The 18,860-nt window shown below is 37.3% G+C and overlaps 1 protein-coding gene across 1 annotated transcript in view; it reads right to left on the bottom strand.

The window, feature by feature from the left end:
* The window catches only part of MACROD2 (mono-ADP ribosylhydrolase 2), a 2,147,078-nt gene that overhangs the window by 240,038 nt on the left and 1,888,180 nt on the right, over window positions 1-18,860 (bottom strand). Inside the window, exon 9 of the mRNA XM_072634489.1 lies at window positions 61-142. Within this exon, the coding sequence (XP_072490590.1) occupies window positions 61-142 (82 nt within the window). The remainder of the gene's footprint in view (window positions 1-60; window positions 143-18,860) is intronic.

The following is an 18,860-nucleotide window of genomic DNA, read 5'->3' as shown; positions in this document are numbered from 1 at the left end:
AATCATGTCAATTTTTTCCTAAGGACTTATAAGCCAAAATAAATTAATTATTTTACATACCTAAAGGAAAATATTCACTCATTTTCTTCTTGAAAATTTTGAAGTCAACTTCCAAGAAGACACAAAAGATGATCCGGTCCATCTATAAGAAACAAGAGACATTTACATTAAAAACTAATGTCAAAATTTAGATAATTTGGGGGGTAAACATGGCCTTATATGTGAACAAATTAAAAGGTTTTCCTTTTGTTTGTTTGTTTCTGTACTATATTTGTTTTTAACATAATAACATCATTCATGCTTATAGCTTAACGCGATCTGAAGTAAATGTCTACTGTTTATGTATATGCTACCATGAGTTCTTTGGAGAAAAGGGACTGCTTAAATCTAATAAAAGTAATAAATGACAAGTCACCTTGGAGCAGGCTAAAAATGAAATGCAGTATTCTGACAGGGTAGGTAGCCACTCTATTTGACAGAAGAATCACATGAGAGTTGTCTAGAAGGATAACAATAAAATAAATGGTAAGCAAAGAGCTTTTTCAGTCTCTCTTTGTTGAACAAATGTATTTCCTGAACCTCTTAGTATTGTAGAATGGCTTAAAAAGCTTTCCTGCGGTTTAATTTACATGAAGCCATTTGCTTTCAACTTAATACACTCAGAAAGGCAACAGAAATAAAAGTTAATTAGATGACAGGGACATGAGGTCAATAAAACTTTCAATATGGCACATACCAGTTGAAAATACAAATGCAAGTGTAAAAGTAAAACATTATGAGCACAGACCCAATTTTTTACACAAGATTTTCAATTGTGAAAGGATTTGTTTGAAAAATTCTGAGGGGGGAAGAAACCATTGCTGCTGAGACGTTGCCTGCTGAATGGCTTCTGTGGGTCTACTTTTGCATTTATGACCCAGTTTCATATTCAGAAGAAGACAAAGGAGCATGTCTTTTGTATGCTTTTGCAGGCTACCTAACAGACATGAATAATCATCCAAAACCCAAAAGGAAAACCAAACAAAGCTTCTTCCTAAGGAATAAGGAAGATTTGATGCTCCACCTTCTTATCTCCACAAGTAATGGGAGATAGAACTAAACTGGCAAAGGCCTCCAGCTTCCATGGCAGTTTGGAGTCCTATCATGAGACATGACCAAGTCCAGGCCATAAAACTCCACAAAAGGCCACTCCAATGTTTGCCTGAGGTTGAAGTCCATCTGGGATCTCTCTGAATCAATACTAAAACAAAATCCATTGCCCTAAGATAATAAACTCACCAAAGCCTTGAATATTTAGCTGGACTATGAAAGTGGCTCCAGACTAGAGTGTACTTCCTACAGCTAGTCAGTCATTTAGTAAACATTAATTACATGTCTTCTACATGCCAGGCACTGTGCTAAGCAATGAAGATAAAAAGACATGAAAGATAGCTCCTGCCTTCAAGGAGCTCATAATCTAATGGGGTAGATAGCATGTAAACAAATACAAACAAACTACATATAGGACAGAGAAGAAATAATTAAAAGATGGAAGGTGATATAATTAAGAAGGATCAGAAAAAGCCTTCCCAATGAAGATGGGATTTTAGTTGGAAATGGAATGAAACCAGGGAAGCTGGTAAGTAGAAATGAAGAGGGAGGACATTTCAGGAATGGGAGACAGACAGAGAAAATGACCATAGCTGAGAGATGGATCATCTGTTTTTGAGAAATGGCAAAGAGTGCAGTGTTTAGAGACCAGATGTCAGAAGAAAGGAAGAGGAGAGAAAGAGGGAAAACCTATTATAGAAGGCCTTTTGAAGGAATTGAGTTACAAAGGGCAAAGTATGATATAGGATGACATTGAGGATGGAAGGATCAAGTGATGATTTTTTCAGGATGGAGGAGACATGGGCATGTTTCTAAGTAGTTGATAGGAAGAGATTGAAAATAACTGAGTGGGGATGATAAAGTAAGAAATCTATTGGAAGAGATGGGATATAATGGGATCACTTTAACAGTGAGAGGAGTGGCCCTTAGTAAGTAAGAAGTAAATCCACATTTTTATATGAGAGATGAAAGAGGATAAAGTGGCAAAAGGCATTAGAATGACATAAAGAAGAGGGGAGAACAGGGAACTTACAATGAATGGTGTCAACTTTTTTCTGTAAAATATGAGGCAAGGACCTCAGTTCTGAGGCTATGGGCAGGGAAGCCAGGAGAAATTTGGGAAAGGATGAAAATGTTTGGGAGAACCACTGTGGAAAGAGGGATAGTGAGTTGATAAGGGAGGCATAGTAAGATTATCTAGCTGCAATAGAAGCCTCTTTGTGGTTGTGTAACACAAATTTGTACTAAAAACCCAGTGGCTTCTTTTCTCCACCTTCATTCAGCAGCACATGTATAGGAGCAAAAGCAGCTGATTTTGGTAGTGTTCCAAGGTTGATACTTGTTAGGAAATATTCAGCAATATATAAAGGGATTTATGGGAAGAAGACAGTATAGAATGGAACTGGTTCACCAAAGAGTTAAGATGAGGGATAAGAGGTATAAGTTTTGGGTCAAAACTGAGGGGTTGAAGGATTAATGGTCATAGTGTATACAAGGAGCAGCATTTGGTAAAGGAAGGGAGAGGGACAGGTAGAAAGCCAAAAGATTATGATCAGATAAGGGCATTTCCAAATTCTTGAAAATGGAAGTGATGTAATTGTGGGGGAAGGAAAGATCAATTGCATGACTATCTTTATTTGTGACTGAGGTGGGGTGGAGGAGTAGGTTGAGAAACTGAATTATTAGGGTATTTGAAGGAGATTCAGTATGTTTGTTGAAGTCTCCTAATATGAGGTCAAATGTTGGAGTGGATAGAAAAAGTTTTGATCTAGGTACAGAACTCATTAAGGAAGAGGAGTAATCTAAGGGTCTGTAAACAACTCCTACCAGGATTTTGTTTGAGCAATAGATATGAATTAATACTCCTCAACAGAGGATTGGACTGATGGAGGTAGGAGGAAAACTACAAGGAGAGTAAGGAATATTCAGCTCCCCCCTTTGACCAGTGATTCAAGGAAAACAAGGGAAGATACAACAGTACTAGAAAGGATGGTCTTGGAGGCTATGTCACCAGGGGAGTTCCATGTTTCAATAATAGCTAGAAAATGGAAGGAGGAGGATAGGATAAGAGTTAGGGTGAAGGAAAATTAATTGCCCAAGGAATGGGCATTCCAAGGGGCACAATGGGTAGTGTTTGCTTGGAACTATGGGGTTGGAGGGTTGAGGGGGATGGGAATGAGGAATTGGGTTTTGGAGTTTGGGAATGAAGTTTGGATGATGACCTACAGGAGTTCAGAGTCACTGTGAGGTTTACGATATGAACAGGGGGGGAGAATATTTATCATTCAGGGGAAGCCATCCCTTTCTTTGCAGAGAAGGCTGTAGATTAGGCTACAGAAAAGTGAAATACAAAGATGGAAAGTAAAAGGTCAGATGGGAGGCCCTGTTTCAGCGAGGCAATGGCACACTAGGAGATAGATTTCCATTCCACATTGACTTTTGCATTTCTTCTCAAGAAACAGCTGCAGCAGGAAATGGAAAGCCTGAAGTCAAAGGGAAGGTTGCTCCTCTTTGAACCAGAGGTTCTCCACATCCTGGTTGGGAAATTAGGCTGGGAGTAGGAAATGGAAGTTGCCTTGTGTTGCCACAGATGGAAATGCCTCCACTGGCTTCTAACAGTCTTCTTCAGGGGACAGGCACAGCAGCAGATGAAAGCCTATTAGTATTTGTTTTTGGACATGAAAATTTATAGGGTGCTAAGAGCCCTTGCCAGACCTTCAGCCCTTGTAAGACCAAGATACATGGAAAACACACTGAGCTTAGCATCTAGTTATCAAGAATAATTAGTTAAAATTTTCTCAAATTCCTTAAACCTACAACCTATTGCAGCTCTTGTCTCAAGACATAGGGACTACAAATAATGCCTTTAATTAAAGGGAACTCCTATTTCCCAAGGTGTAGGAACAGTGAGGTGAAGAGTCCTCACCATCAATGCCAGGGTTCTGTGATAGTAACTTTGCATTTGGCGAGTGGGGACAAGGAATGAAAATGATCACGATATCCCAAGTTGGAAAATCTAACACATTTTTTTCCATAAAAGAGTTATTAAAAGGACTATAAATCAGATTCATTATGTATTAAATAGGCTTTTCTGTACTCACTTGAGAACATAGCCACCACACATAACATTGTTTCTACGGTAGGATGCATTTGAAGTTCCAAACGATGCATTAATTCACAAATTAAGTTATCAAGAGCTACCCACTTCCTTCTAGAGACTGCCTAGAATGTCTTATCACAATGATAGTGGCCAAATTACAACTGAAGAACATAATTTTGAGATGAAATGAATGGTATCATTTACAAGCACTCTAAGGCATAAATTACATCCAGTTTGTTTTTGAACTTTGACTAGAAGTCGCAGTCCACAATAGGATAACATTCTAGTTCAGAAAGTAAAGATTTGTTTGTTTAGGTAACAGGTATTGGTTTCTGCAAAGTAGAAAAAGGATGCAGGAAAACACATTATAAACTCTGCAACTTAAGAGATTTTTAGCCGTGGGCAAGGATCTTAACCTTTCTGGGACATGGCTTTTTCCTAACTATAAAAATGAAAAAGTTAAAGTAAATGGTCTTGAAAGTCCCTTCCAAATCTGAACACTATGATCATGTGAGTTTTCCCTTTGCTTTGGGCTCCAGCTGTGAAATGCTTTTAGCCAAGACCTCTTTAATGACTTAGATTGCAATTCATTCATGCCTGTGTATCAAGTGCAAATTTGTCCATGTCCATCCAAAAGTTTGTTATAGAGAGTCCACCTAATTCTGGTGAAGTTCCTCACTTTCTCCCAATATCCTGATGGTACCAGCAGAGCACTCTGGTTATCCAGTGGTCATCCTTCTCTCTTGACATGTGGTGGGTCCATCTTCTCTTTATGCTATACAACTTCTTCATGACATCCTTTACTCCTGTTCTTCTTTAGCCAACCTTGGTGTTATGCTAGATGAATTAGGTATATGTAACTACAGGTCAGCTTGCACCTTTCTATTTTCTTCTGTGTGATGCTTATCTTTAATTCTTCAGAAGTTTGGCATTTCAGGTCTTCATATGATACAGTAACATCCATAAAGTATTTATTTATACTGAAAATATAGGTCTTGGCTGTTTTGGGAAGTTTGGCATCAGTGAAAGAGCTTTGCAGTTTCTCATGAACAATACAGCCTGCTTTCTTCCTCTTTTTAAACTTGAGCCCAATTCATTCATCTGTATTGACTGTTTCAGATATACATACCATTGGACAATATCCCTAGGTAGTTGTTCATTCAGATGTATTTTGAGATCTGGGAAATAAATATTCTTTATCCAACTCCACTGAGTATTTAAAAATCTCAGGTTCTATAGTATCTTGGGGCTTAATGTAATCAACAAATTATTCATAAATGAAGTCTTTGGGAGGACCTCAGCATTCACGAAGAATCCTTCCTTGACCTAGACTCTTTAGTGATCTCTCTTATGATCAGTCCTTAATATCTCAGTGTGGATTTATTAGAAAACCTAGAACTTTAAGGAATTTGGTGGCAACTCTGGCAAAAAGATCTACATAGAGAGTGACTGGGGCAGCTGGGTTGGGGTGAGGTCCAGAGCAATGGACATCTGGATAGGGTAAAAATCCAGAGGCAAGAAGAACACTGAAGATTCATCTCAGCTACATCTCCCCACTTACTAACTGTGTGGATTACATATGCCATTTATTCTCACCAATCACTAGTTTCATAATCTATAAAATGAGAGGGTTGACTAGATTATTTTCAAGATCATGTCTGACTCTAAATCCTATGAAATGGGATGAAGCCAGGCAAGGGTTAAAATGGCTTGAGGAGGGGTGGTGGTGAAGCCAGAATATAAAGGAAGAGTGAATGAGATGGGTATTATCACTTGGAAATCACTCACCCTCAGGACTCTGGCTTTTTTTCATTTCAATCTCAGTCATGATCCCATATCTCTGTATCTTCCTAACTATTCCTTTCCTTATCAGAGGATAGTAGAAGTAGTTTTTTGTTTATGATTCAGGTTTTGAGGCTACAGATCTCAAGTTCATGGATGTTGGCAGGTTTCAGATTCTTCATTTATAAAATGAGGGGATTGGAGTATGTGACTTATGAGGTACCCCCCGCTCTAAAGTTACATGAGTCTATGAACATTGCTATATTTTTTACCATTTAAAGAACAAACCAAGTACAAATTCTTTCATTCTGCTTCACTGCAGACCATATACAACAATAAATAGAACTGTGAAGAGGAGATCTTGGGACAAGCAATATTAGAAGGTATAACCTTGAAAGATCTAAGAATTAAGAATAACCACTCCCCATACACACAGGTACATATATTGTTTGTTGTTTTACAAAATCATTTTCAGCTGCATCTAATGTATTGTTTTGGAAACTACAAAGGGCTATGTATACACATATCATTTGGTACCAAGAGTCGTGGTAGTAAAACATTAGTCGGTCAATTTGGCAAATATTTATAAAGCATGAACAATTTCTAGATACAATCATCTCCTGAGGTTAGAAAGATAAAAACCAAAAAAGTTCCTGTTCTTGAGTAGTTTGCTATTTACAACGTGAATCAATAATTATTAATTTACTATGTGAACATGTATGTAAATAAAAATCAAAGTAATTCAAACATACAGGACATCATATTATTAATTGCAGTAATGATCTGGTTAAATATACTTATTAATTAAAATAATCTGGTTAAAACTGAGGTCTCTCCAGAAGTCATAAGACCATTGTCTCTAAATTTCCTTCAGTCTACATTTTATGAGCTAAACCTAAACTTATCTGCTGTACTGACTGATGAACTCTAGAGGAATTATTTTATTCAGACATTCAGGATATTTCATGTGTCTCTCTAAAAACAAAAGCCCATTAATTTTTCTCTACTGTGCTTGTTAATGTGTCTCATTCTTCAAGTACACCTACAAAGAAGGTAGTGTTAACTCCGCTCCCATGTTTATCTTCTCCTGTGATTGATGTTAGCAGAGGGCACAAGGACTTTAGGTCATGTCTTAGTACAATGCTTCTTGAGTTCTGATGTATTACCCAACTCAAATGTGTTATACGCAAGAAAGCTGAATGGTCCTGGCGATTGTCATTGACTTATTACTAGAATGCATTGGAAAACTATTAGTAGACTATTTGTAGTCTACCGGCTTACAAAAACACAGACTGAATCACCTGGGCTATAAAATAACAGTTTGAATTCTTCTAAAAATATATTCATATAGCTTGAATGATGCAATTAAAATAATCCCAGAATACAACCCACTTCCAATTTAGACCCCATCACTGTAATACTCCAGATATGGATCAAGGTCTGTAAAATGGCTGGACTATTATTACCTTTCTCCTTCTGGGCACTATATCTCGGTTAATGCAGCATTACATAAAATTAGTATGCTATCTCATACTGAGCATGAAGTCCACTAAGGTTCACCTGTGCATTTTATGAATTGTTGTTCAATTATATCTTCCCTATTTAGTTGATTCTCTGAACCCCAAGTATAGGAACGCAGTGAAAATGTGCATAATTAGGTTCAGCTCAATGTTCTAGATTATAAACAGAATCCTAACTCTGTTATCCAAGATGTTTTCTCTGTCTCTGTTTCTGTCTTCTCTGTCTCTGTCTCTGTCTCTTTCTCCCTCTGTCTCTTTCTCCCTCTCTCCCTTCCTCTCCCTCTCTCTCTCTTTCTCCCTTTCTCTCTTTCCTTCTCTCTCTCTTTATCCTCTCTCCCCCCCCTTCTCTCTCTCTCTGCCCTCTCTCTTTTTCCCTCTCTCTCTCTCTCTCTCTCCCTCCCTCCCTCCCTCCCTCTCTCTGTCTCTCTTTCTCCCTCTCTATGTACTTCACCACAAACATCTCTTCAAGATGACATCAGTCCATTCATTACTATTCTTTGGCTTGCTCTTTCAACCAGCTCAGAGGCCCCCTAATTGCACTACTGGATATTTCTCAGTTACCTCACCACCAAAATGAGGACCTGGACTAGGTGATCACTCAGGGCTATTCCAGATTTACCATTTTATTATTTCATGACTCTTTGAAACTTAGAGAGGTAGAGTAAGGCCATTTTTAAAATTGTCTTACTTATATCCCAAATGGGCACTAGAAAGACTTGGCTTTGTACAGATCCAAGAAGGCTTGATTGGTAAAAAAAATAAATCTCTGCTCTTTTTCCCTTTATTCACGAACATCATTAGTTTCAAGATCAAGGCTTTCTTCTGGCCTTCATTGTCTTTGCATCATAATTTGGTTGCCATTCCTTGTTTTTAAGCGTCGCGGTAATGTTAAGAACTGAACAGATCATATACAGATCTGTTGGCTTCAGCAAGGAATTATAATCCTTTATTTGGCACTTCAGCCTCTGTTACCATGGAAATGCCTATGGTATTTGAAATTCAGCACTTTGATTTATTTTGCTTGGGAATCTAACAGCAGAAGATGGGCTGTGAATGTGAAAAGCTTTTATTTTAAAACAATTGACTGGTGCACTTTTTTTTATCCTTACATGTTATAATGAAAAAGTCTGAGAAACCCATCACATGTAAAAATGGACTTTATTCCATAACAACTATAGAGATTCTTATGTGGCAGCTATAGCCAAAATTTTACTTGGTCATGCAAGCTGAGATTAGCCACTATGGTTCTTTCCTTTTGCATTGCACTAATCATGAGTATTGACACTATTTACCTTCAGCCTCTTTCTGCCAATGTACTCTTTCTGCCAACACCTTTCAAGCCTTTTCAAGACCTCTTGGCTTATTTTAAGTGATGTAGAATGTATTACTTTTAATCCTTTTTAATGTTTAGTCAATGTGTAACTAGCCAAAGCCACAGCTGGACCAAAAGAATGCAGAATGAAATGGCTATTCGATTTGCTGTACGGCTGAGACTGATAAGATTTTAGATGAATATTTCTGGATTTGGATCTAGACTACTTTAAAGTGGAATGGATGTGGGGTGACCCACCCTAATCCTTAATCAAGCCCAGGACCAAGGAGATTGGGACAGGCATTCCAAGTTTCTCAACAGCCACGTTGAGAATATCTGTGGTTTTTTGTTTGTTTGTTTGTTTTTTACTTCTCTTTTCCCAGAGGTGGTCATTCTACATTAGGCTCAGTTATTTGATCTGTCTTTCTTAGTTGTTGTTAATACCCTAGAAATCAAAGAAGAAAATGACAGAATTATACAGTTTGAATTGTAGTGATTCCCCTTATTCAGTGAACTCAAAACATTTCTGATCATGTACCCTATCAGTAAAAACAAAAACAGACTTTTTGAACATGCAGCCCTATAATATTTGAATATCAGCCCTTTGATTTATTTTGCTTGGGAATCTAACAGCAGATGATCAGTAGTTAATGTGGAAAGCTTTTATTTTGAAACAATTGACTGTATACTTTTTTTTCTTTGGCATTATAGTTTTTAACATCTGAGGAACCCATAATATATGAAAATATGTGTATAACATTTTATTTTATGTGCATGTCTTACTGTACTAATAATGATGTAACTTATACAAAAATAGGGAAGGGACCACAACTGTGGTATTATTGGTATAGGGAACTCCCAGTGAGGAAACTTTGTCTACTAATACATTTCAGCATTTTCTCTTCAACTTAGAGTATTAAAGAATTGCTTAGAATGCTGAGACATTAAGTGACTTACTGAGAGTCACAATATGTGCTAGAAGTGGGAATTGAGCTTTTGTGTTGGTTCAAGGCTGATTATTGACTATGTTAGGATGCCTCTTTTTTAACATAACACATCAAAAAGGGTGATATAAAGATGAAATGATATTTGACCATAGAGTCAACAGAGAGGCATCAGAGTTTATTGAGTAGGAGAGTGACATGGTGATATTCACATTTTAGAAAAATTACTTTAGCAGCTTTATGAAAAATAGATTAGAGTGGGAGAAAAGATTCCTGCCAAGGTTACCAACTAGAAGTCTATTGTAATAGTCCAAGAGAATGGTAATAAAGTTCTGAATTGGGGTGGTGAGTTGAAAGTAGTAAGGATATATAGGAGGAATCTGGAAAGGTGGAAATGACAAGACTTAGCAATGGATTGGAAGGGCAGGAGGGGTATAAGGGAGAATGAGAAGTCTGAGATGATGTCTAGCTAGTAAAGAGGTCTGCAGTGCAGATCACAACTCATCCATGCCTCCTCATGAAAAGATCTGTACCCAAATCTTGATTCTTGCTTTTGTTTAGTTGTTTAAGTTGTATCTGACTCTTCGTGACCCCATTTGAGGGGTTTCTTGGCAAAGGTACTGGAACAATTTGCATTTCCTTCTCCAGTATATTTTTCAGATGAGAAAACTGAGGCCAGATTTTAACTCAAGAAGATGAGATGAAAACCAAGTAGGCATATTCCTCATCTGTAACATGAGGGAAGCTGAACTGGAAACTTTCTAAGATTCTCTCAGTTCTATGATGTTAATCCTCAAATAAGTAAATCTGGCCTGAGGCCAATCATTAGGAAATTTGCATATATTAACAAAAGACCAATGCACAGAAAAACTAGGTTTTATAGTGGATAAAGTGCCAGGCATGGAGTCAAGAAGAATTGTATTAAAATCTGGCCTCCAAAAATTACTAGCTGTGTAACTCTGGGCAAGTCATTTAACTCTGTTTGTCTCAGTTTCCTCATCTGAAAAATGAACTGGAGAAGGAAATGGCAAACTGTTCCAGTACCTTTGCCAAGAAAACCTCCAAATGGGATCACAAAGAGTTGGATAAGACTTAAACAACTGAGCAACAGCAAATACAAACACTGGAGAGGAAATGAATCATTTGCCTTTGCCCTCACTATCTGATCCAATGAGGCAGATCAATGATCAATGATCAGCTACACAAATGATTTTTCTAAAATGAAAATATGCATTCTGTTCTATTACACTAACAAAGATGCACTTTCATCTAAGATGTACTTCAAGACTACAAAGTCTTATGTGACAGTGTTTTGGTCAACCAAGAGAAATTATTTCACTGACTGGACCTTTAAGAAAACACAAAACCGTTTAAATGTTGACCTTTTTTTTTTTTTTAAGGAAAAAAAGACAGGCAATCTCGCCACAGCCACATCTTCCCTTGAAGACAACAATAGTTCATTCACAAAGTAGTAGAAGAGAAGTTTAAAGGCACGTTTGTTTCAGCAAGTCAGTCCGCAGATTTTGGTTTTATGCCATATCAACATGATGACTTAAGCGCTATTAATCTTTCTCAGTTTAATACCCACTGTTCCCTGAAGAGGGTTACACAGTGATGCATGTGTGGAATATCTGAAGCTGACCTCCATTTTTCACAATTTCCAGTCATAGGGCAGCTGACACAGCCAAGATAATCCTGTATTCAGCGATACTGGGAGAATGAATGGATTCTGATGAATGTAATTTGCTACCTCAATGACAAATGGCAATGTGTAGAGGCCTGGGATGCATGCAAATATTACTCTTAAATAAGGTCTGGTGAAGGACTATACTCTGTAAATATAGCTGATGGTCAATCTGACTGAAGTCACAGCCTTCCCGGAAGATAAGCTAACAATTTATCCCCAGTTGCCTTTGTATCCTTTAAATGTACCTTTTCATCTGATAGTAAGAGGCTGTCCAGGGAAGTCTACAACAAATGAGTAGAGATTACTTTACTTAAGGTTCAGGGGGTGAGCATTAAATGTGTACCCAAGCAGATTCTCAGAGTTGAGGATGACTGTGAACCTTACTTATATTATGACCATTTCACAAACAGAAATGGGATGATGGTACTAATGATATAAATTGGGGTGTATTTTTAGAAATAGAAGCATTTGGTTCTAGTCTGTCCCTCCCTGGCTGAATGGCCATGTGCAAGATATTTTTCCCTGAATCTCAGCTTCTTTATTTAAAAATAAGATGTTTAATCCTGACTTTCTTTCTTTGTTCATTTCCCTTCAATGTCAGGAGAACAAGAGGAAATTTACCATAAAGTTGAGCCATTTTTCCCCAAACTCCAGGGAATTAATGGGAGGACATGAAAGAAAGTTACACAGCATGGTATAGGCAGCCACAAATAGCATTGGAAAGAATATCTATATCAATGAGGTCATGGATCCATTGGATTATAAGAGCATTTCTTCTCACATGGCTGATAGGAGGGTCAAATAAGGGTATAAATATATAAGTGGTTTGAAAAACAAAAGGTACTATTTCTATAAATGTGAGGTCATTATTATTAGGATGGTATCAACATTTATATCAGTTAGGCCTAACCCAATTAGTTTCTATACTTGTCAGCTAGTAATCATTAAAGTATGACCACCTGAGCTTTAGGACACTGGAACTTGTTTAGGCCATATTGTACATTCAACTCAATGAACTGGGTGAACAGGATTGGATTGTTTTATCACAATTTCTCTACGAGAGACAGTTTTAGTGCATCTTTTGTCACCACTAAATTCAAAATTCCTTCCTAGTTGTAACTTTTGAATGACTAAGAAGAGGCCCTACGCAATGTTCCCCATTGAAACCACATTCCTAGAATGTAATCCAAGGTCAAAACTTTCATGGATTAAAAAAAAAATTCCCTGGAAAAATAGTTGTGCTAATATAACGGAATGCCATACAACTAGTTTTTGGTGATGAGTATTCACTTGGTGACTTCAACAGTTCTGTGATTTCAGCGTTATGAATATTATCTCCAGTGACATAAATATAATTTCAGTATTGTGAATATTATTTGTGGTACAAATTACTATTACTATCTTCTCATTTTGCATTCATTGGCCCATGTCCTATTGTAGATTCTCCACTCAATATGCTGCAGTCTTTCTTCTGGAATTTCTTGATACTGAGTAACTAGATAAGACTGGGAATTGTGGCTTGGTGGTTTATTATTCTTCACACTCAATATATGACCAAACCACATCCATTACTAGTTTTATTTGACGAAATCATTTATACGGCTTCTCATGGGATCACGGGTTCATGGAACTGTAAGTGATCTTAGAGACCATAAAGCATAATTCTCTCATTTTACAGATGATAAAAGTGATTCCCAGAGAGGTCAGATGACTTGTCCAGGGTCATACAACTTGCAAGTGTCTGAGTTAGGATTAAAACTTGGGACTTCCTGAATCTAATCCCAACCCTCTATCTACTCTGCCCCATAGCTGCCTTAGATAGCAATATTTTGCCACCTACTCATGCCCACCATTTGCCTCTTGGATGACTCATAGCTTAAATTATTCAGAGACTGACATTTCATGACTCATATCCAAACTAATCTACCAGAAGAATACTGATATTAGACAGATAATGGTGTTTCAGAGAGTATCATAGAATAATTAAAATCCCTGTGCAACAGCTCGACCACCCCCTCTCTGGTTCACTTCTAGCCTATGGTAGGAACTGTACAGGATTGATGTCAATAGCAGATGGGGCGTTGGAGGACTCTCATAGAGGAATAATTCAATTGCTGTGCTTAGGCATTTCTGAAGGCAGAGCTGTGAGAAGACTGGGATCAATTCTGCATCATTTATTTATTGGCCCTATTTACAATTAATTGACTTTGTCCTGTAACTGCTTAAGTCATGGCTCTTTGTCTCTGAACTTGGTTCAGAGATTCAAGTGGTGTGTAACGTGTTAATTTTAGAAATTTAGGCTTCTTGCTAATCACTGATTTATTCTTACATCAAGGACCTGAGCTAACCTTAGGGGATGTGTGTGAACACAAAAGGAGTGGGGCCTTATATCTTTTGCCCAAAAGTCTGGGCCACTATCTGGCACCTGGATTCAAACAATGAGCACTTCTTAGTCTCATGAGAAAGAAGACGGGTCATTGCCAGCCCTCATTACCAAACTTCCAACCAACCTGTTGTTTCCTGTGCCTCAGATCTTTGAACAATTATGTTGTCCCCAATTCCACAATGTCATCGATCCTGTTCTGTTCTCTCTAAAACCTACAAAAGGGGAGCTGTCCTTCTGCTCAGGGTCTTTGGTATAAAAGGAGGCAATTCATTGACCCACTTATTGGCAGGCAGCATACCCCAGGTAATAAATGTTATCTTGCTCAGAGAATGGCTTCAGTTTACCCTTTTGTTAAATTTCAAATGTGACAGTTGTGCTGGTGACCCCAGTGAGCTGTAGCCAAAGCCCCCTGTCTCTCCTTTACTTTTTATTCCTATGGCCTCCCATCTCTTTTCCTTTCTCCCCCACCAGCTGGTTGCCCTAACAGCTGGTGAATTACCTTGGCCTCTTAAGAAGGCATCTTTTTTTCTCTCTTGAAATATAAAGAGGCTTAACCCATGAGAAAATGGGTCAAAATCCTCCCCTTAGCACTTGTTGCTGTACTGTCTACTCCACTGACTCCACAAGAGGTGCTGAATAGTATTTTTATCTTAGAGCTTTTAAAAGTGGATTCCTTTGTTTCTCAAGTACTAAAGTGGTTGTTAATTGGATTTATGGTCCATGAATGCTCACTGGGCAGGAGTGGATAGAGTGCTAGATCCAGAATCAGGAAGACCAAGTTTGGATCCTGACTCAAACATGAACTTACTAGTTATGTGTCTTGGCAATTTACTCCACTTCTCTCTGCATCAGTTTCCTTGATGACAAACTGGGAATAATAATAAAGGCTACCACCTTCCATGGTTATTTTGAGGATCAAGTGAAACAATATTTGTAAAGTGCCTAGCACAGTGCATAACATAGTAGGTGTTTAATAAATGTTTGTTTCTTTCCTTTCCTACTGCATTTTAAATCTTGAACCTGGGCAATTGGGTGGCACAGTCAATGGAGTGCTAAACCTGTAGTCAGGAAGACATCCATACATCCAAGTTCATATCCAGTCTAGACACTTACTAGCAACATTGTCTTGGGCAAGTTAATTAATCTCTGTCTTCTTCTGCTTCCTTATCTATATACTGGAGATACAGCACCCACCTTACAGGCTATTGTGAAGATTAAATAAGTTATTAATAAAGTGTTTTACAAACCTTTGTAAACTTTACAACACTACGTAAATGCTAATTGCTGGTAATTATTATTAATTTCCTTTGGGTTTAGCCTACTGGAGAAGGAAATGGCAATCCACTCCAGTATCTTTGTGAAGAAAACCTGGCTCTTCTGTCATGAAGAGCCAGACATGACTGAACAACAATGACAAATGTTTAGTCTACATGATAGATGGGCAGCTAGGTGGCTTAGTGAAAAAAGCACAAGGTCTGAAGTCAGGAAGACCTGAGTGCAAATCTGGTTTCAGACACTTATTAGCCACATGATCCTGGGCAAGTCACTTCACCCTTTTTGTCTCAGATTACTCATCTGTAAAATGAGCTGGAGAAGGAAATAACAAATCACTCCAGGATCTTTGCCAAAACAACCCCAAAGAGGATCATGTAGAATCAGACATGACTGAATAATAACAAAAACTATTATAGATCCAGTTCATTATTCATCTTCAATGTTTGTCTGAGATGACTGTACAGATGGATTAGCTATATGGATACTCTTTGCAACTGCATATTATAGTCTTGAAGAGAAGCAAAAAAGTAGGTTTTTCTTGTTGGGAGAGTTAAGTTGAATTCTTTTGAATGGAAACCTTATATAACAGATTCTGCAAGTCATCAAAATCCACCTGCACCCAGAGACCCTGGGATACAGGGAAGTTCTCTTCCACTTGGAATCTATGCCAGCCATCTTTGTGACAAAAATAAGGACTTTCGAAAAGGCATGTCTCCTTGTTTCATGCCTCCTTAATATTAATCAATAAGGATCTTGACAATGGCCAAGCTGATCAGATCATTTGTGTTGAGCTACGCTTTGCTTTCATCATAGACATAGGTATCCTTACCTGAATTATTCCTAAGAGTCTGTTCATATTCACTAATGTAGCTTAGCATTATCAAATTGTGGAGGGGTGGGAAAGAGTTCATTTCAATCCTATTCTCCTGAATATTCCTTTTTAAAGTAACACCATGCAGAAACATAACCTAGATAGAGAGCCTCATTTCTATTTCTCAGTCTAGTTCCAGGATCATACTTTAAAAGATGCTTTTTATTCTGATTTCAATTTTGCTGAGGAATTCTATTTTAAAAGAAACATTTAGGAAAATGTTCCACATTACATTTAAGCAGCTTCTTGTCTGTATGACCATATCAGCTAGATGGAAGAGAAGAAAAAGGATAAGATTACAGTTGAGCTGCAGTAATGGAAAAGATTACACAGGACCCATAAAAAGTCCCTCTTCTGATATTTTAATTCCCTTGTCAAGAGACTCTGTACATGATTCTTCTGGTCCTTTGAAGGGTACAAAGTCTGTTCTTACTTGCAAACTTGGCTATAGATTATGGTGTTTCAATCTCCAAATCACCAAAAGGAAAAATCTCTCTCATATATATATATATATATATATATATATATATATATATATATATATATATATATATATATATATATATATATGTATATATATATGTATATATGTTACATTATATATGTTATATTATATATAAAAATATAAAAATATATTTGTATATTATATATTTATTATATATATGTAATATATATAATATATATATATATACCAAAACAGGAAAACCAACTACATTGCCAGTGGATATACTACTGATGAGTTTGAGGGTATTTATATCCATTCCCATAAAAGCTTAAAGGGCATCTTTGCATTTTGAGATTGCTTCTGGGTACATAAAAATCTCAACTTTTTTTTTTAATAGGATGCTTCAGTGCCTTTTACAAGCCCAATTCATCTGTCATTGCTCCATGACAGCCTGACTCAGATCCCTTTTTTTTTCTCTGGAGAAGTTAGTCTTCTGACTTTTATTCAACTCCATAAGGGAAAGTAGTCATGTATTAAAAACTCAGCATTTATATGAACACTGAGCTAGGGACTCATGGAGACAAGCTAATTTTTAAATTCGTTTTGTGCCAAACAAAATAGGCATCATTTCAAATGACAGGGACAGTGCAACAATTTTATATTATGCAGCTTCTAGCTCACTAAAGCATCCAAACCTCCCTTTAACTCATACCCATATCTTGCCCTCTGTATCCTTAAATGGTGAGGACAGTGTACTAAGTAATGGTACCTTTGCCTCAATGCTTTTCTTCATAATTTGGAGTAGGGAGAAATGTAATAAGTCACATAAAATTACCCTTCCAGTGATGGAACTATTGTTTATCAAGACAGATATGTTATCTAACATTAACCCAGCTGCAACTTCCTATTGTATATTTCATAGTCACACTCCTTGGACCATGTGACCCCTTTTCTTTCATTTGATTAGGAACATCTGCAGAGGTGGTTTGTATATAAAAAGTTAATAATTAAGTGTTTCTTGTTTTTCTGTCCACAGTAATTAAAAATTCCAAGGCAGAACTGTCACCAATTCCCACATATGTTATTCATGGGACAGTGTTTATTTGCTACAATTACAATCCCAAGATGTCATTCTTTGATACAAAGTAACAAGAAAATTCAGGAATCACTCATATTATGGGGAAGTCATTAAAAAGCAACGAAACCATTGACGTTATTACTAAGAAACTGGTACCAAGTACTATTCAAATAAACACCACTATGTACTCTCATTTTTCTATTTGAAAGAAAACACATTTCAATTTAGTTATGACGTGCATACAGACTTCATTAGCAAGTTCATTAGCATAGCTTTTATGAGCAGTTCATGAGGACAAAGCTGTTTTTCTCCAGAATGGGTCCCTGTTCCTCTCCCTATGGCTACAAGAGGTAATCCTTCTCTTCTCAAAAGGCAGAACTGGGAGACTGTAATCACTGAAGAATAACTTCTTACTCAAAAGAAAATGCCATAGTTGATTCCTAGATCTATTTCACTATATCTAATATAATATGAAAGATCAAACTGGGATACATATTGTGAATAATCTCAATAAAACAATTTGGGTTAGGAAGGAAGACTGTTAAGAAAACTTTTCCATTTATGGTGTCTGGCACATGATAGATAATAAATGCTTGTTGGGTGACTACTTAATTCCTTGTGTGTCTTTCAGGAACCCACAGGAAAGTGATATTGTCATGAGTCTGCTCTTTCACACTTTAATGCTGCATTTGAGTCTGCTTGTATCTCCAAGGTTCTCCCTTTTCCTGCACAGATTCTGTCTGAAGTACAGAACTATGCCATTGAGAGATATCACATCTTACAGAGCTTTCTAATCACTCTCTCCAGAAATGGGGTTGCTCTGTGGGAACACCAAGAGGATTAGTATGTACTTAATTTTTATCAGCTGTATGCACTGGTTGGAGGCATAACACCCTACATGAAGCTTCACTCTCCTCTTATGCCCTAAATCCAAATTCAATACAGGGGCAACTTTGATATTCCGGGGATCTATACTTAGAGGTACCAGCCAAGGTGCCAAGATTCTATAAATGAACACTCACCAATTATCAGTGATATGAATCCCAAAGCACCCACAAATACATAGACTGATTCTCTATCACCTTCTATACAGATGCATCCCTTTCTAATCACTCTCTGTTTCTGGTTTATATTGTTAATGATCAAGTAACTAGATGAATGAAAAAGTATTGTTAAGTACAAACTATAAGCTGGGCACTGAATTGTGATGGGGAAACAAATACCAATAGGAAAGACAGTTCTTGCCTTCAAAGTGTAGGCTCACTCTACCTAAGGATTTGATTATTCATGACTTTGGTCTATGCGCTTCATTATTTGTGAAAGAGAAATTACAAAAGGAGAGAGAGAGAGAGAGAGAGAGAGAGAGAGAGA

The sequence above is a fragment of the Notamacropus eugenii genome, chromosome 1 (genome assembly GCF_028372415.1).
Source record: "Notamacropus eugenii isolate mMacEug1 chromosome 1, mMacEug1.pri_v2, whole genome shotgun sequence".
Taxonomy (NCBI): domain Eukaryota; kingdom Metazoa; phylum Chordata; class Mammalia; order Diprotodontia; family Macropodidae; genus Notamacropus; species Notamacropus eugenii.
Note: the sequence above shows the minus strand (reverse complement) of the source record. Positions and strands in the feature narration are given on the sequence as shown.